The sequence below is a fragment of the Gossypium hirsutum genome, chromosome D10 (genome assembly GCF_007990345.1).
Source record: "Gossypium hirsutum isolate 1008001.06 chromosome D10, Gossypium_hirsutum_v2.1, whole genome shotgun sequence".
NCBI classification, from domain to species: domain Eukaryota; kingdom Viridiplantae; phylum Streptophyta; class Magnoliopsida; order Malvales; family Malvaceae; genus Gossypium; species Gossypium hirsutum.
The window spans coordinates 51,321,101-51,340,324 of record NC_053446.1 but is presented as its reverse complement, the minus strand read 5'-3'; the positions used below and the strand labels follow the sequence as shown (position 1 = coordinate 51,340,324).

Genomic DNA, 19,224 nt, shown 5'->3' with positions numbered 1-19,224 from the left:
CAAAAAAGAAATTTACTAATAGTTGGGTGATCATTTTGTAACTTTTCATAATAGAATGATCAAGAAAGAAATTTACTAATAGAAGACTGACTACTAGTGTAGTTTACCCTTAAATAAATCATGTAAAATTAAAGATAAAAATATTAAAATAGATAAAGTTTATATATTTATCTCCTATTGATATTAAGATTTGAAATTTCTGGTTACATTTGGTTTATAATTTGGATTTAAATTTAAAATTTTATATTAATATAATATAAAATAAAATAAATTAAATTATTTAAATTATATTGCAATAAAATTATTGAATTAAATTTCTATGTTATATTTTGATAAAGTCACGTGTGTTGCAAGTAATATTTATATACATTTTTTTGCCTAAGTTTATATGGATTTGATTGCAATAGTTTCTCCAACATATTGCACTAGTTCCTTCCTATTTGTTTTAAGACTTGTCTTCAAATTCCAAACTGTGATTTCCAAGTTGTAGTTTCAAATAAAGACAAGTCATCCTTGACTCTCTTTTACATTAAAGGAAGAGAAAACATTACAAGTAGACCCACATCAACAGTTGGATGAATTCCAATCCTTATTAAGGCAATTATACCCACACCCAAATTAAACACACCGAAACAGCCAAGATGTCCAACTACTCTCACCTCCAACCATCAATTAAGCATAAGCATCAGGATTCTGAAGAAGATAGGCTTCCACTACTTTGTACATAGCCAAGGCCTTCTCTTTGCCTGCCTTGATTTCCTCTTCGGTTAGCACAAAATCACCCTTTGTGTAATAAGTGCTCGTCATCTTGTTTATGCTTCCACCATCTGCAGTGCTCTCAAATTTAACTTCATATGAAATCTTTTCAAGCTTGTCCATCATTCCATCACCTTCAATCAAACTGTATTTGAACCAAAAATTCTTTTCATCAAGCTCATCCACCCGGTTCTTGATGAACTTAACTTGGCTACCTGCATCATATTATCCTTAATCAGTGTTAGTTAATCAAACCCAAAGTGATATTACTATGGACAGCAAGTTCAGTAATCAGTAGCTTATTCCACCTTCAGCAAAGTTGATCTGCCTGATGGTGCCAGCTCCTCCATCACCACTAATTTCAATGCTTTGAATAGCCAATGGCATGAGTTTTGGGATGAGATTGTGAGAGTCAAGAATCAAGGCTTTGAAGAGCCTGGCTGGAGGGATTGTGGAACTGTACTCATCACTGTAACTGCTCACACCCATTGCAGGTTTGTATATATCAGAGAAATGGAGATTTGGGGTAAATTTGAGGAGGTGATTGCTACTTGTGCAAGAAGGGGTTGTATATATAGGTTGAAGTACTAGGGATGCCTTGGCCTTTAAATTTGTTTGCTTTGATTGTCATTTATTTTAAGGCTGAGTTTTCAAAGACACGAGGATTGCAAGTGAAGTAGAGCATCATATAGTTGTGTTATTACAAACGCAAAGAACAAATACATACATACATATATATATATATAATGGCACAAATCAACTTCTTGAGACATAGAGTTTCCCATTGTCTTTATGGGAATGACTGATTATATATGCATTGTTACAAATGCCATTTGCTAAATTGTACAGCATTTTAGAGGGAAAAAAATGAAAACAGAAATCTGGGTAAATTTCTCAAACTCAAAAGGGATTAATAACACTTAATATTTCTATGGAGATTATTTTATCTATCTGTGTTTATGCTAAGATTACACCACAAGGAAGAACGTGCCATGTCATGGAGATTATTTTATCTATGTTTATGCTAAGATTACACCACAAGAAAGAGCATACCACAGTATGAGAATATCTGTAATGGAAGTTTTTTAAAAGAAGATTAAGCATACTAACATCAATAACATAAAAAGAATGGCAGTAAATATCAATTTTCTTAAATGCTAATTGGTGAAAAAATCCATAATGTTTTATATTTAAGAGTATATGCCAATCCTATGCTTAGAATCCTTATTATTTTGTTTATTATATTTAGACAATACTTTGTCGGCTTTGTTCGACCACATCTAGGGAAATTCATTTCCCATCTTTTCAACAACATTTGTGTCTACCCTTTTACATTCAACCTTTTTCATACAATTTTTGTATACCATTTTTAAGTCAAAGCCTCGTTAAATATCGTTAAGGTTGACAACAAATTCTATTCCAAATCAGATATTTGGATTATTTGAAATTTAATTTAATTTAATTTTTTATTTAATATATAATCTATTTTAATTTTTTATGATATAAAAATAAATATTTCGTATTTAAAATAATAAAAATTATTTTAAATTTATTGAAAAATTATTTTTTTTTAGAAATATTTATGAAAAAGATATTAAAATTTTATCATATAATATTCAAAAGTCATCAAGCAAATCTCATTTTATCAAAATAAGTCAAAAAAATCAAAACAAAAAATTAAGATGGAAAAATTGAGAATAGAACCAAGCTAAACTAAATTACAATGGACGGTTCAAAAAATCTAAAATACCTAACCAAACCGAACCGATATCATTCCTAGTAATAATCTACCTTTCCAATGTCTTTTCATTTGGCAGCGAAAGAAAATGATTGAGGGGAAGTTGATTTTTTTTTTAAATCGAAAGGCTGTTGGTCGATTTTTTTCAATGGATCAATATTATCTTTGATTAATGTTTTATCTATGGAGAGTTCAATTGCTTGAGGCGGTGGGTTCACACAGTACGAGCGCCTTGTCAAGATCAAATTATGTGTAATGCATGACCACTTGTCAAAGGAAATGTGAACATTTTGCCTATAGTAAAATTTGAACACATGCTCCTTAAATGGAAGCAATAAGCATATATGCTACATCAAGGAATACCATGCTCCTTTCAAGATGATCTATAAGCTACAGGTTGGGGGTTCAAACTCTACCGTAGGCTAATGCCCATATGTCTTTTGGTAAGTGACTATGTGCTAGGCTTTTGTCATAATTTATAAACTAAATATGTATATTGTAACACCCCTAACACCCCCTAAGAAGAGAATAATATTATTTCAGGATTTGCATGTGTTAGAATCTATGAAGTAAAATATGAATCATGAGTGATTATTAGAAAAGATAGTTGGATACCATAGGAAATTAAAATGACTTTTGAATTGAAAGAAATTAACTTTTCGTATTGACTAAATCGTAATAGTGTGAAAAGTGATGGGGAAAAAGTGTGAGAATTAATAATAAAATTGATTAAATTGAAGTGATGTGAGAAAGAGGAAGGACCAGAAGTGTAACTATACCATAAGAGTGTCATGAAGCAAAGATGGAATTGTAAAGATTGATAATGGGTAAAATGGTCTTTTCTGAAATAACTTTTTTAAAAAAACTCTTATTTGTTGGAAAGTTTTGTACCTTTAAATGATGTTGAAAATAGGAATAAAATTGTGCCTATTAAACTTGGAGTGATGATGGATAGATTTTATTTATTTATTAAGTTAAATAGATATTTAGATAGAAGGATGTAGAAATATCACCATTTGATTTCTATTCTCTCCATCTTCATGTCACTCTCATTCCTATTTGAAGCCAATTTTTATTTTTTTTCATTTTAGTCATTTCCACCATTTTCAACCACTTCAAGCTCAAAAACTTCAAATTCTTTCATAAATTCTTAGTGAAATCAATAGAGAAACCTCATAGCAAGCTTAGTTCTTGTAAAATTAACTAGTGTTCACATTGGAGGAAAAAGAAAAGTGAAGTAAGGGATTTGGATAAAAGTTCAAGGTGAGGATGATGAGGTTTTTTTAAGGATTTCATATTTATTTCATTAAAAGTGCATGGAAATTATATGTGATTATTGTTTTGATATTAAATATTGTATATGTGTGATATCTTAATGAAAAGGAAGAGAAGAGAGGTGATCAAAAAAGTCTTGATAAGGGGAAAGTAGTAAAAGAGTGAAGGAAGAAGAAAGAGCTCATCCGAGCACTTGACTACAAGTACTTCAAGAATTTTACTTTACCTAACTTAATCTAACTATAAGTCATATTAAAATGGTTATATGATTAATTTGTTTGTAAATATGTCAATATAATATATATATAAAGTTGATGAATGAGTAGTGAAAATATGAATTGGTTTTTTATTACAAAATGAATAGATTTGGTATATTGAAATAATAGGAAGAATGGACTAAATTGTAAAGTGTACAAAATTAAACATGTGAACTAAAATACTGATAAATAGGGTTTGAACGAAGTGTGATGTATCAGTGAATAGACGAAAAGTAAAATTATAGTGGAATTTTAGAGTATAGTAAATTTTCATGTTAATAAGGATTAAATTGTAAAAGGTGTAAACTTTAAATTGTTTTTAATTGTTGAGTCAATGTGGTGAATTTAACGTATAAGTGCCCATGTAGACAAAGTGTGAACTAGTAGGATATAGATGGCATGCCATTGGGAAAATTTCAAGCGTGCTAATGATAGTAGTACTTCGGTGCAATTCAGTGATTTCGCACTTCGGTGCAAGTGAAAATGGCACTTCGGTGCAATTTGTTAACTTTACACTTTGGTGTAAGGTAGTGTATGCATGTTTATGCAAATTAATCAATGTTCATTCCGCATATCCTATGTGTCCTATTGAGTCTACAATTGGGCTAATAATTTAAATAGTAAGTGCTCATATTAATGAATTGGTAAGTGAATTATAGAATGTTGGACTAAGAATTTACTATGGTTACTTTCTATTTAATTTCTTTGTATATTATTATTGAAGTACTTAAATGTTAACTTTGGTTGTTTTAAATGGTAAGTTTAATTCTTGATGTACTTACTAAACTTTTATAAGCTTAACGCGTTATGTTTTCAATGCGTTGGTAGAGACTCGAGTTGAAGCTCTAAAGTGAAGATACCATCTCAACTCATCACATCTTAAGGCTTGGAAGAGAGTATGATTTAGATATAGGTTATGGCATGTACACAGGTTAATGTAAAGCATATGGGAATACTTGAAGAACCTTGATCATTTTGTTAACCTTACAAACTTAGTTAAATTTTGATTGAGGTATATGTGGAATCATATGATGTTTTGATGGAGATTTATGTTTTATAATGTTTAAAAGTAATATAGAATGATTGATGATAATTTAGACTTGGTTTTATATGTTTCAAACATGTTTTGGGTAATCTGTCTTTAGTGTCGCAACAGTGGACATGTAATTATAGTATTTTGTTTTCAGTGTCGCAACATTGACCCTGTTTACCCTGTTTTGACTTGAATAAGTCCTGATTGGTCCTCGTTTGTAACCAAACTTTAAAGAAAGCCTAGAAATGACTTGAATAATTCCAAAAGAGTCTATTTATGTTAAAACAAAGTTTTAAAATTGATGTTCAAGTTGAGTAGCCTTAGTGTTTAAATGTAACATCCCTTGCTCGTGATGTATTGATTCACTCCAAGTGAGGGGTGTTTATATATTTGTACTTTTAATTATTTTTGTTTATTAACTTTTTCTATGAATTTTATGGATTTTTTATGGATTTTTGTTATTTTAATATAGTTGAACTATAATAGTTTAATAAGTAAGATCATCAATCCAATTTTTACCACTTTTTATTGAACCATTATTTAAAAAAATCAAAAATTAAAATAATATAATCATCATGGAGATAGAGAACAAGGCGGCGAAAAATAACTCATAGTTTAAAAATATAGAAAATAGGAAAATCTATAAAATCAATCAAACAACTAAACATTAAAGAAAAAAATTATTAGAAAAGAAAGAGAAAGGCTAATTTTTTTCCTGTAAAAATTTTGATTTGCAAGAGGCTATTAAGAAAGAAAATTATTAGAAAAGCAGGAGAATGATAACTTTTGTTCTCGTAAAAACTTTGATTGGTAAGAATCTTCGTCTTTTGCCATCAAAAGTCAAAGCATTAAATTAAGAAAGTAGATGCATTTATTGTGAAAGTTAGCAAAAAAGGCCAGTTTTAAAAAATAATTAGGAAATTAGGTCATTTTTCCCAAATTTAGGAAAATAAGCTGATTTTGAAGAGAGAGTGGTTCGACGGTAACTTTTTCCAACCATAAAAAAATTCCAATGACTAATTTTCAACGTTTTTTTTTCAAATTGATAAATTTTTTTTCTAATAGCTTGTTTATTTTCTATATATATCCAACTCATTTTCTTTCTTTTGCATTCAAATCTTAGTCTCTCAATTTTATTCATCTAGTCTCTCAATTCTCTCAACTGTTTGATTCTCAATTTTTCATTCAACTTCTCTCAAATTCTTGTTGTTTTAATTTTATATTTCATAATTTCTTCCATTTTATTTGATTTTTTATAATTTTAAAAATGTCAATGACGCTTATTCGTTTGGATGCCAAATACATTTTTAGCTTCCAATTGCAAATGGTAAGAAAATAATATTAATTTTTTAATTTTGATTAATTTAATTATTAAGTTTTTAACATTATTAATTTTATAAAATTTTTATGTTTATATAATCAGACCGAAGATCAAATTATCGAGACGCGCATGCACAATTTAAGTACGAGGGCACCGCATGTTATTGAACAACACTTGCAAGAGGCGGGATTCTTGTACGTGTCTCGTATGTTCGAGGGGGGACTAAATTGGATCCTGCACTTATCAACACTTTGGTGGAAAGATAGAAACCCGAGACACACATATTCCATCTTCCATGTGGTAAGTGTACAATTACACTAGAGGATGTAGCATTACAACTCGTTTTACTGGTTGCTCGTTACAGGGGTTGTGGGTGTTGGCGATTGGAGCGCAATTTGCGAGCAGCTATTAGGCAAGGTGTCAGACAAGTTTAGTGGTAGCCGAATATAGATGAAACGGTTAGAAGAAAATTTCAATTATATCGACAACTCCGCCAGTGCCGTTGAAAGACAACAATACGTGTGAGCATCCATTTTGAGGTTAATCGAAGGTTTTCTAATTCCAGATAAATCTCAAAATTTGGTGCATTTAAGGTGGCTCCAACAATTAGACTTAAAAGAAACGGGGTGACTCAGTTGGGGATCAACTATGTTGGTGACATTATACTCCTTCAATGGAAGCACAAAAAATTAAAATCGGTGGTTGTATACTCCTTCAGTCATGGGTATGGTACTAGTTACCATTTTTACATTCCTGAGTAAGTGCCCCTTATGAATTCTCACTCGTAATAAGGTAAAATTCATTTAATAATATAGTTATAATAATAATTTTCATTATTATATTTTTGAAATAGCATATTATTTGAATAGGTGGAACAATGACACAAGTAATGTGGGTATACCAAACAAGCTTGAAGATATCCGACTATTGGTAAATCAATGATCAGAAGTCGAGATTAGTTTTTTAATTTTTCAATTATATAATATTTATGGAAGGATTTGAAATTTAATATTAGATACATAGTAAAATTTATAATTTCGTATTGTAGTTTGAATAGATGCAATACTTTGATCCGAGAATTCAAGAATGCATCCCAATCGAATTTTTGGCGAATCATAACATCTGGCACGTCAAAGTGCCATTGATAGTTTTTATAACGGTCAAGATGCACGAATCTAATCAAGTGATGTGCCAGTTTGGGTTTAGGCAAAGTATTTCGCCGTCACCCTAGGAGCTTAATGAACTTCACAAGATCGACTTACGGGGGAGAACTGATGAAGATTAGCCTCAATTTCATGCCAAATATATCTACATTTGGGAACATAAGTACGATTTCAAACCTATGCGCGAACCAATTCTCCCACCATATTTGGCGACCTCTCCAGATTACATGGCATGGTTTAGACTTTACAGTAAGCCATATCTACTTCCGGAGGAGGAAAGGAGTAAGTAATGTCATCGTAGAATGCCAAGATGACCTTTATTATAACATCTCCATTAGATCAATGTGAATCGAGCATCGCCTCGACCTCTATGTCACTTGTGAACTCAAATATATCATATCTAACAAGGTTCAATGACGTTAGATATCTATATTTCAAGCTCAAAATTCTTCTCCAACTTGAAGTCAACACTTTCCTTCTAATTTTTGATCGAAGCTTGTGCAATTTTATGCTCCAGTTGAAAGTTAATTTTGTAGATTAGGCTGATACAAAAACAACTCTAATTTCGGTATCACAAATTTGATCATCATAATAAATAATTGCTCTAATTCGTCTACTCATCTTCAACCAAATAACTTGTTTCATGCGTTTAAAACCAAAACATTATATAGAAAAATGAGTACACATTATCCAAGTTCAAACAACAACTCTTACTTAAACTAATTTACTTTATTAGTTTGATTTTTGAAATTTAGATTTTTAACATAAACAATCTTCTCCTTATAAAAACAAACTGCTCGAAATATCAGTATGGAACGTCTACATAGAATGTATTCATTTTATAGGAAATACTACCCTCGGATAACAAACATAACTTCAAAATGTTGGAAAAGATTGGACATGACAAGTCTAAAAAGCGCTTCTAACAAGAAGTGTGTTCTTGAAAAGTCTGAATAGTTTTTAAAAAATGCTTATTGTTAGAAGCGTTTTTCAAAAAAATTTGGGATCTGATGTTTAAATCTTATTCGGGATTCTCAGGCTCGAGAATCTCGAGTTTAGGGTTTGGATTAGGGAGATATTTTCTTCCCATACCTTTTCAACCCTAACCCTAACAGGGAATCCTTTGAAAAAATTTAAAACTCGGGAATCCCGGGATAATTTTCAAACATCTCATCTTGGGAATCCCTAAAAATTATAGGTTCCCACATGATTTGTTTTTCTTTTAGATTCCTCCCGATTGCCTATATAAAGAGGTTTTGATCCCCCTATTCCATCAACTCACTTGTCTATCGTCCATTAGATTTTTTTAAATTGTTTAGCATTGAAATTTTTCGAGGGAAAATTTGTTTCTGTTGGAGTTTTAGGGAGACATTTGATAATTTTGAGGTATGTTTAAGTTCACGGTGATACGGTGGTGCTCGGTGACCCAAACATTTCATTTGTCATGTAGGGAGTGCACCATCACCTTAGAAGATGTTGCATTGCAACTCGAGCCCCCAATTCACGGTGATTATATAGTCACGAGTTGAAGTATAACTAGGACGCCCAGTTGACGATGGTTATGCAGTCACGGGTTCAAGTATAATTCGGGCCCCCAGTTGACGGTGATTATGCGATCACGAGTTCAAGTTTCATGCCACCAGAAAAGGTTGCTTTATAAACCCTACACATAAGTTTGAGATCATATCATAGGGAAAAATGACCTTTTCCGGTATAATCAACTTATTCTTTTTCTCCATCTCTATTCAAGTAGTATCTTTAACCTCATTGTCCGAAACCTATGACAGAGTTAGGGGCAAAAAGACTTTTAGGGGAAAGAGTGACTGTGACGATGGAGAAAAGCTAAAACACAACTCGAGGCGACAACGATTGCTATGATTAAATAACTCATTAATAACTACAACCGCTACTGACCCGACTCAAGTTTTAGCTTTTTCTCCACCGTCACAGTCACTCCCCCAGAAAGTCTTCTTGCCCCCAACTCTGTCACAGGTTCTAGACAATGAGGTTAAGAATACTACTTTGATGGAGATGGAGAAAAAGAATAAGTTGATTATGTTGAAAAATATCTTTTTTTCCTATTATTATGATCTCAAACTTATGTATGGGGTTTATAAAGCATCCTCGTTTGGTAGCATGAAACTTGAACTCGCGACCGCATAACCACCGTCAATCGGGGGGCCGAGTTATACTTGAATCCATGATTGCATAACCACTGTCAACTAGGGGCTCAAGTTATACTTGAACTCGTGACTGTATAACCACCGTCAATTGGGCGCTCTATTTATGCTTCAACCTGTGACCGTATAACCACCGTGAATTGGGAGCCAAAGTTGCAATGCGACATCTTCTAAGGTAATAGTGCTACACGACCAATGAAATGTGTGGGTCTCCAAGTGCCATTACATCACCATGAACTCAAACATACCTTAAAACTATCACAATGTCTCCCTCAAATACAAACAAAAATAAATTTTTCTTCCTAAATTTCCAACACCCAACAAAAAATTAATTTTTGGAAGGAAGAAAATGCGTCCTACAAGAAACACTTTCTATTTCTCTCTCCAAAATTGACCAATTTCCCTAAATTTGGGGAAAAAATCTAAATCCCTAATTGTTTCTCTCTCCAAAATTGACCAATTTTCCTAAATTTATTAGTTGAGACACGCGTCACGTAATTATAGGTGGAGCACAAAAGGGATATGGAGAGGAGGTAGAGGAATTTTGTTCACTATTAAAAATCCTACCACACGCATAATCATAGATTTAAAATGCAGATGCATGTTTAAAAGTAACATGTAATAAACAATGGAACGTATGGTTTGAAACTAATCAATCATAATAACACATGAAATGTATACAATATTAAAATAAAAAATTAGATTAAATTATGAGTAAAACGAAATTTGAACAATAAATACCTTAGATAAACAATACTAAATGCACTACAATTATTTATCATGATTTTGTCATCAATTATAAGTTAGAGTCGAATTGACTTGTGACACCAACTTAATGAACAATATTATTAATATTTAAGATATACAACTAATAGAGATAATAAATTGTGGATATTAAATAAAAATGTATAAAATATATCAAAGTGAAGCTTTGATTAAGTGACAAAATCTGACTATATATAAAGGGAAAGGATTAAAATAACTATGATTGTTCTCTTTTTGGTTCTTTAATCTTTTTTAGTGCAAATTAAATAATCAAACCACCGAACCAACTGATGGTAGATATCAACTTAGCCTGGTTTTTTCAATACTAGGATTAATCCATTTCGTAAGGATAAATCAAAAACCACAACCAAACCTGACAACAACGATCCAGTTTTCAGTGATTGATTAACCATCGATATAAAAGACAATCATATTCAATGGCTAAGTAAATTTTTTAGTGCATCGTCATGAAAATTGATCCACGAAATGCCAAAATGGTGGACTATTGGTAATATAAATGAGGATAAACTCAAATTCTTTCAATGCAATTTCATTACAAAACATTTACTTCAATGGTTTTGACACTGGTTTTTATCAGACATTTGATATACACACAGAAAAGGGGGGGGGGAACTAACATTAGAACTTGAGACAAAGAACTGAAAAGGAAATGATGTTAATGATTATTTGGTAGGTCATGGCCCGATATTAGCAAGGCGGCATAGAGAAGCTCATTCCAGAAGTCTGGAACACCTGGGAGGCACCAATGGCTGCAATCCTGGAACATGCCGGGGGTCCTCGGGATCTCTAATGGTCGATAAATCGATGGATGCCCATCTTTTCTGTAAGCTGTCATCTTGGTGATGTTGAGATAAAATACTGGTGTTTTCATTTCTGATATTACTGATTCCAGGATGCTCATCATCCATGGATATGGTGCTAAGCTGGTCTCATTTGATATAGGCTCTGTTTCACCATGACAGTTCCCACCTGTATCCCACTGCCCTTTCCTGAAACGCCATTGTTACCGAGATATGACCGTCCAAATACATGAATAAACATATCAAAAACATACCCGAGATCGGTGTCCGAGTAACATAGATTAAAACCTTTTTTTTTACCTGAAATGAGAAGAAGAGTATCCTGAAAAGAAGACCCTGGTGTGCTTTCTATCAATGTTGGAATCAACCCATTGTGCCCATGTTTTCAACGCCTTTGTAAATGCTTCTTTTACTTCCATTCTGTCATAGACATGGCTGCCTTCCTGGAAGTAATTTTTGCTGCGATTTTAACACCAAATGCTTATCAGAAACTTATGGTAATTCTAGAAATTGATGGAAAACAAAGAAAATGGTATACCCTTTGCCAGTTTTTTGGTGAGTCCACCAATGGCCAGTGTTAAAGACAATTATATCGGCATCACTGTACTTAGAACCCTGAATCATGTCAAGCCTCAGTGTCTCCCTCCTAATCTCACTTTTATCAGAAATTTTCCATTCTTGGACTAGGAATGGTGATTTGATGAAGTCTATTGTGCACTGGTAATCCTATAATCATTTCAGCAAAAAAACCCAAATTCTTGAGAAACAAACCAAAAAAAGAAAAACAGTTTTCATTGACTAAAATTGCAATTTGAAGAATGCTTTTTGTTGACTCACCTGGAATCTGAGAGAAAAGAAACCTTGAGTCCTGTACTCATTCCTGGTGGAAACTTCAAAGAGACTTCTCTTATCTTTCAATGATTCTCTCAATGAACACACCAGTGATTCCCACATGTTCCTATTCAAAGAATCTCCCACGAAAACCAGCCTCTTACCTCTCAACATTTCCAGCATTTTCCTCCCATTAAACCTACACGAATTCAACAATTATTAGAAACAAAGTGGTCGAGGATTGTAAAGTGCTCGATAAAAATCTTGAACGAAATTCTCAAGTTGTAGACCTTGGAATTTGACAATCAAAAGGCTTCCATCGGTATCTAACGTAACTGAAATCGATCCGGCCGTTCTTGAAGCAGTTGAAAGAATCATCAACGTAGGGGCAAGACCCTGGTATGTAAGCAGGGCGAGAATCATCCAAGACCCAGTTGCCATTAAAAATGTCGCAAGAACTAAGGTGTTTAATCACATCGTTCCCGTCTTCGAGAGAATTCCCAGGAGTTCTTTCAACTGCGGTGACCGAAGAAAGAGTGCAGTTGCTCTGAACGTCGGAGACAATGCAGGTGTTGGAAGAAGAAACGGAGGTGAAGGAGGCGATGTAGTCGACGGCAAATCGAAGGCGAGTTGCTAATGCCAAGGCTAACGCAGTCGGGGAACGCTGGTTGAACGACGTTGAAAGGAAGAAGAGGGAAAGAAGGAGCAAGAACATGTAGAAAATATGGGTTCTTGATCGCCATAGAAGACATGGGGCGGTTCTTGAGAATTGCATCAAAATGGAGATCATGGTCTTGAAAGATGCCATTAATGGGGGAAACGGTAGTATTTTTTTTTTACAGGAAAAATAGAGGGATGTTTTGGCACATTGTGGAGGGAATAGTAGTTTTTTTTTTCCTTCTTTCTACTTTAAAAAAAGTTTTAACTCCATAACATTAATACTTTTTTTTTAATCTTAGAATCTCAAGCATCAAAATTTTCTGGTTGATTTCAGAATCTTACAGGTTTTCTTGTCATTAGTTTCCAGGTTTATTGTTGCATTGTTCACAGCAAGGGCCAAAAGCCAATCTTTATTATTTGGTCTGATTTAATCTCTTTACTATGCATATTATTATAATTAGGTCTGAAATGATGACAAGATTGAACAACGAGTTGACGTATAAATATATGACTGACTTCTATTTAATCTTAATTGTGTTATGGAATGATCATAAAAAAATCTCTAGAATCACTTTTGGATTCTAGAAGAGATATTAATAAGATCTCTTGGTCCCATCTTTGAGTTAAAAAAGCATTGGAACGGATGTATCAGACAACCTTATTTTTTAGTGAAAGCAGTAAATAAATACATATTTTATATATATATATATGACTTTGAAACAGAGTAATTGAAAGCAGAGACAGGGAATCCTTGAGCTCTGTAGATTATAGATTATTAAACATGTCAAAGGAATGGGGTGAGCCCTATAATAATGGACCCAACCCCAAACAAAATGCCAGTGCCTGCCTTGTTTGAACCGCTTTCCTCAGCTTCAAGGTGCTCTTCAACGTCGAAATTACCTGCATTAAACACATACAAGATTATAGATTATTATTTATGGCTTCTGCGATTGAAAAATGTTTTCAACACCAAAAAAGAGCTACCTCTTTCAGGACCATAGCTACATCCAGCCTTAATTGTGTCTCTGATATCGTGAATGGTTGCCTTGTTGTAGAACACAAAGTTTTTCATGATGTTCTCTATACAGTTGAGAACAAGGTGGGTCTCTGAGAGGCAAGGTCCACTGCAATATTCTTCGGTGTATTCAGGTGGGACGTCTAGATTTCCACTTGCACTCAATCTGTTAGATTCTTCACAGCTGCTATAAATCTGAAAGAAAGGGAAAAAAAACCAAAATATGAACAAACAAAACAATTTTGTCTAATTATGATTTTAGTCCATCCACTATGTTGAAATTTGGATTTAATTCTTTTACTTTATTTATTTTTTATCTTAACCTCATTTGATCCCTCAATTTTTATATTTTTTAGTAAATTTAAATTGATAACATTATTAGTTGGTGCTATTAAATTGACCGCAGAGAGACTTAATGGAAGTCATGGGACCTTGGTCCCCAAAAATTTTAGAAAATTATCGTTACGGCTTTCAAAAGTTTTAAAAATTTTAATTATGCCTTCGCTTTTTTTAAATTTTCATTAACCCTCTAAAAAAAGTTTTAAATGTTAATTAGACCTTAAAATTTTTTAAAATTTTAGTGAAACTCCTAAAACTTGATGTGACACTCTCTGATTATAAAATGATGACATTTTTTTATATTAAAAAACTGTCGTTAGTGTTCAAGTAACATGTAAGTTTATTATTGGTTGCACATTATCAACTAGATTTTTATGTGGCTCTGATTAAGAATGAATCAAAGACATTTGTGTTAGGGGCTAAATAAAATTAAAAATTCTTTAGGGGCAAAGGAGAACTTTTACATTAAAAAACCTAGATTAAAATATAAATTTTAAAGAAGGGCTGAAAATCAATTTAACCATTTCAACCAAGGGGAGAGGCGAGTCCCTTCCAGCCCCCTTTGATTCATCCTTGGTTTTGACTATATGGTCGAATAACTATAAATACTAAAAATAGCACCATCACTTTAATGGCTAATGGCAAGAACTAACGATGTTATCAATTTAGATTTATTGATAATATTGTAAAATTAGACATAGAAAATTATGCCAGACTGAAGTGGAAAGATCAAATTTTAAATTTCAGCATAGTTGAGGGACTAAAATAACGATTAGACCAAACAATTCCTTTAATAGATATTTAAGAACATGAAAATCTTACATATTTATCATTGAAACATAGCAACGCCTTGGCGACAATTTGAGCTGGATCATCACCAACACTGCCTGTTTCGGGAAAATCTTCATCAGCCTTACACAAGTGGAACCAGAAAATAGACATGCATACTATGGTTACTGCTAAAACCCATGATTTCCCGACTGTATACAAGGACGCCATTGTTGAAGCTTTAAAGACAATTTGAAATAAATATAAGAGAAGGAAAGATGCATTTGAGCTTGCTTATATATATATATATAGTGATTAACTATCATGCAGCAGCCTAGCACGTAACGTAAAACTGGTTTCTGTATATAAACATTGGCAAAAACGGTGTGGTTTTAATATACTCGAAGTTCCACCGTTGACGAGTTTGGTAAATTTGATAGGAAAAAGAAGGAAGCGTTTACGTTGGAGGAAGGCTAAAGACGTCACTGGGAATTGGAGCAGATGAGTGGAAGCCACCAACTTTTACTGATTCCAGATATCAAACCTAAAATCATATAACGTTTATGATAACTTTTAGTGCAAGTCAAGGTTTCTTTTTATTTTAGAAAAAATTAATGGGTAATTAATCTATATCCTAGACAAAGTCAAGGATCTTTCAATGTCATTTTAAATTGTTTTATACAATATGAAAACAAAAAGAATATACTCATATCAAACATATATATATACATATCTAACAATCGCACATCATGAAATACGAATACCATAACATAATAGCATTAGCAGGGGTATAACTTGAGGAGGCTAACTCATAAAATGAAAAATTGTTATTTTAGTCATTTTAAAAAAAATTAAGTTTGTTATAATAAAATTACATTTTACCAACAAATATTGGGTGCAATGATAAGAAACATTGTAATTCTAAAAAAGCACGTAGGCTCATACTTTAGAGATGGCATTATTGGGAGGGATAGCCATGAACCTCAAACATGGAATGTGGAGTGGATATGAAGGATACCCAATTAATAATAAAATTACACTTTAGTTCCTTAAAATTTAAAATTAAATTTTGGTCCCTCCAAAAGTAGAATGTTTGTAATTTAATCTCTTGAAAAAAATATATAAAATTTTACATTTTGCACATCATACCCAACCTGTATATGATGCACCATTGATTCATTCGGCAACTCCCTAAAATTATCTTTCAATTTTGTGATCTCAACCTCCAATTCAAGAACTTGAAGCTAAAGCTGACAAGCCCTCTCCAAATAGGCATATTTGTTAGCTTTAATCTGGGCCACCTTGCCCAATCATTTCCTCCAATCAACAACTCTCCTTTTCTCCCTATTTAATCCTTAAGAGAGCTTTGAAATGGATTGCTTCAATTATATATTCTCCACCAATAATTGTTCATAAAAAAGCTTCGAGGCTCGGTCTGAAGATGGTTTTCCCTTATTCGAACGATAGCTCAAAGTTCCTCTTTTTTTTCCTCTCAAGGAGAACATGTAACACCCATAACCTATTTTCGTCACCGGATTAGGGTTCGGAGTATTACCGTACATTTCAAAATATTTAACAACAAGTAACATCGAGTTTATCAATTATTTAACAACATTCATAAATAATTCAGATTGAAGTCAAACATACACTTATGGGCTTTAAATCGAGCCTACGAGGCCAAAAAAATAGTTTAGAAACAATCAAGGGCCAATTTGAAACAATTCAGAAAGTTTGGGGAAAAATTAAAAATTTTCAAAACAGGGGTCACACAGCCATGTGATAGAGCCCAGACCGTATGGCTTCGGAAATAGCCGCGTGGCTACTTCACACTCCCATGTAACTCACTATGCCCGTGTAATATAAGGTCACACGGCCGTGTGATTAGGTCGTGCAACTCTCTGTGGCCGTGTGGCTCAGGGTCACACAACTGTGTTGCCAAATCATGTAACTCTTTGTGCTCGTGTGGACCAACCTGCACCTAAGACGCTAAAGGTACACACCCGTGTAGGTTTGCCCGTGTGTGACACACAGCCGTGTGGCAACCCATGCCCCAGGCCGTGTGTGCCTAAAAATGACCCAAAACATGCCCATTTCACATCCAAAAACTTAGGTACCTAAACATACTCTTACACACATGTTTACAAGACCTTGGATTGCATTTTAAAACACTCAAATCAAGTTAAACAACCAACCTATGTGCCTAACCAATGTGCCATCATTGACACCACATTTCAATCATATAACAAGCCACGATTCAAGCTAAACTTTCAAGTCAGAAGTATATACCACAACTCATAACAAAACTTACCATTTCATGCTCAGTTAGCATCAACCACTCATGCCTTAACTAGAACTAAGTATGTATCCTATAACAACCCGATTTTGACCCTAATCGGAATAGTGGTTTCGGGACCTCAAATCTGAGTCAGAAAAATATTTTAATATTTTTTCTGTGTTTATTATGTGTGAATTTATATGTGTGAAATTTTCGTAAATTAATTTTATTGTTTGAGTGCTTAATTTGAGAATAGGGCTTAATCGCGTAAAATAAAAATTTAGTGGTTATTTTTATAAGGGCCAAATAGTGGTTGTTCTTTTAATATGAAGGTTTCATGTTGCAATTTTGCCATTGAATTAATGAATGGACGGCACTATGTATATATTATATAGTTTTTATAATAATTATAAAGGTTATAATAATAAATAATATATTATAAAGTTATAATAATAAAAACAAACATAAGTAAAAATCCATTATCATTTTTTTGTTTCTACTAACCGAATGTAAAAGAAAAGAAAAGGAAAGAACAAGATAAGGGTTCGGCCATTTTGAATTTTGATTAAGGTTAGTTCTTTGTTCGGTTTTTGATAATTTTTACGTTTTTGAGATCGTTGCTTTGAATACTTCAAAACCCATGTCTTAATTTTGTGAATTGTTGATGATTTTGAAATATGCTATTGATGAATGCTTGAACTTTGTGATAGTTGATGACGAAAAATGAAAGAAATGTGATAGATTAACATGTTTTGTCTTTGAATTTTTAGTGAATTTGAGATATTAAAGCTAAATTGTGAAAATGAATTTTTGAGGGATTAAAATGTGAAATAAATGAAATGTGTGGACTTGTATGAAGACAAGGAACATTCGGCCCTAGCTTAGTGTGGGCAAATTTTGTGTATTTTGTGTTTTGTGCAAAAAGGACTAAATTGCAAAAACTGTAAAATGTCAGGAGCAAAATGGTAAATTTCCCATTTATGTATTTTTGGACTTAATTGAATGTTTTGATGAATAAAAAGGTTAAATTTGATTATGTTTAGATCAAGAAACGAAGAAAACGGATTTGGATCTGGGGGAAACGAAAGTAATTGAATAGTCGATCGTGTCCGCTGATATCCGAGGTAAGTCTATTAGCAATTTAAAAGTTATTAAATCAATATTTATAAATGTATATCGATTGTATACTTGATGAGCTGTAATTAAATGTTTATAATTTGAAGTATAAGTATGAATTTTATATAAGTATTTGATAGTTTCGAATATACAAGTATAATCTTGTATAAGTTCATGAGTTAAATTATAGGTTTAAATTTTATATAAGTAAAGGTGAGATTCGGATAGGCATATATATATATGAAAATCTCTTGTAATGAAATTAGGTATGAAAATATACATGTATATGATAGATTCAAAATATATGTAATAGCATGAATAAACTTTGAATTTAGATAAATGTATGAATATGTATATATTTATATTTATAATTATATACATAATGATCGAATATATATACATATGTGTATATATATATTTTAATTTAGTGGAAGTATAAATGTTGTATATGTATAAATTCTTGGTTTTAATCCAAGGTAAGTATGATTTATACATATATATGTATATTAGGTTCGAATATATGTATATATATATGTATAAACTCTAAGATTTGATTAAGATATGTAAATTATATTTATATATGTGAGTTGGTAATTATATATATATGTTATATTCAAATGATCAGGTATACATACATGTATATGATTTTATAGTGAAATTAGGTATGACAATTATACCAGGTTACATGAGGTTCGGTTATGCTAATATACAAGTATATATTCTTGTAATGAATTATGTATGTTTATTCATGTAAAGTTCTTGAATAGCATTGAAAGTATGAAATTATTAGTTGGATTATTAAAAGATGATCGAATATATGATATTAGTAGTAGGTTAATGCATTAAGTTATATATATAGAGAGAGAGGTTTGGATGTATAATTAAATTATTGAGCTGGAATTGATGTTTGA

At 32.3% G+C, this 19,224-nt stretch overlaps 3 protein-coding genes across 3 annotated transcripts; all 3 read right to left on the bottom strand.

Moving 5' to 3' along the window:
- Nucleotides 1–306: 306 nt before the first annotated feature.
- On the bottom strand, nt 307–1,351 carry LOC121222265 (major strawberry allergen Fra a 1-2). The gene is made up of 2 exons (XM_041102526.1): nt 1,065–1,351; nt 307–971 (listed from the first exon to the last, which is right to left on the bottom strand). The coding sequence occupies exons 1-2, from the start codon at nt 1,243–1,245 to the stop codon at nt 673–675; spliced, it is 480 nt and encodes a 159-aa protein (XP_040958460.1). The 5' UTR covers nt 1,246–1,351; the 3' UTR covers nt 307–672.
- A 9,624-nt stretch (nt 1,352–10,975) lies between these two features.
- Nucleotides 10,976–13,175, bottom strand: LOC121222264 (protein trichome birefringence-like 4). Its single transcript, XM_041102524.1, has 5 exons — nt 12,431–13,175; nt 12,147–12,339; nt 11,848–12,035; nt 11,610–11,768; nt 10,976–11,498 (listed from the first exon to the last, which is right to left on the bottom strand). Exons 1-5 carry the CDS (start codon nt 12,946–12,948, stop codon nt 11,165–11,167), a joined length of 1,392 nt encoding a protein of 463 aa, XP_040958458.1. The 5' UTR covers nt 12,949–13,175; the 3' UTR covers nt 10,976–11,164.
- Nucleotides 13,176–13,446: 271 nt separating this feature from the next.
- Nucleotides 13,447–15,253, bottom strand: LOC107895978 (uncharacterized). The gene is made up of 3 exons (XM_016821155.2): nt 14,977–15,253; nt 13,785–14,010; nt 13,447–13,700 (listed from the first exon to the last, which is right to left on the bottom strand). Exons 1-3 carry the CDS (start codon nt 15,151–15,153, stop codon nt 13,585–13,587), a joined length of 519 nt encoding a protein of 172 aa, XP_016676644.2. The 5' UTR covers nt 15,154–15,253; the 3' UTR covers nt 13,447–13,584.
- Between the last annotated feature and the right edge of the window lie 3,971 nt (nt 15,254–19,224).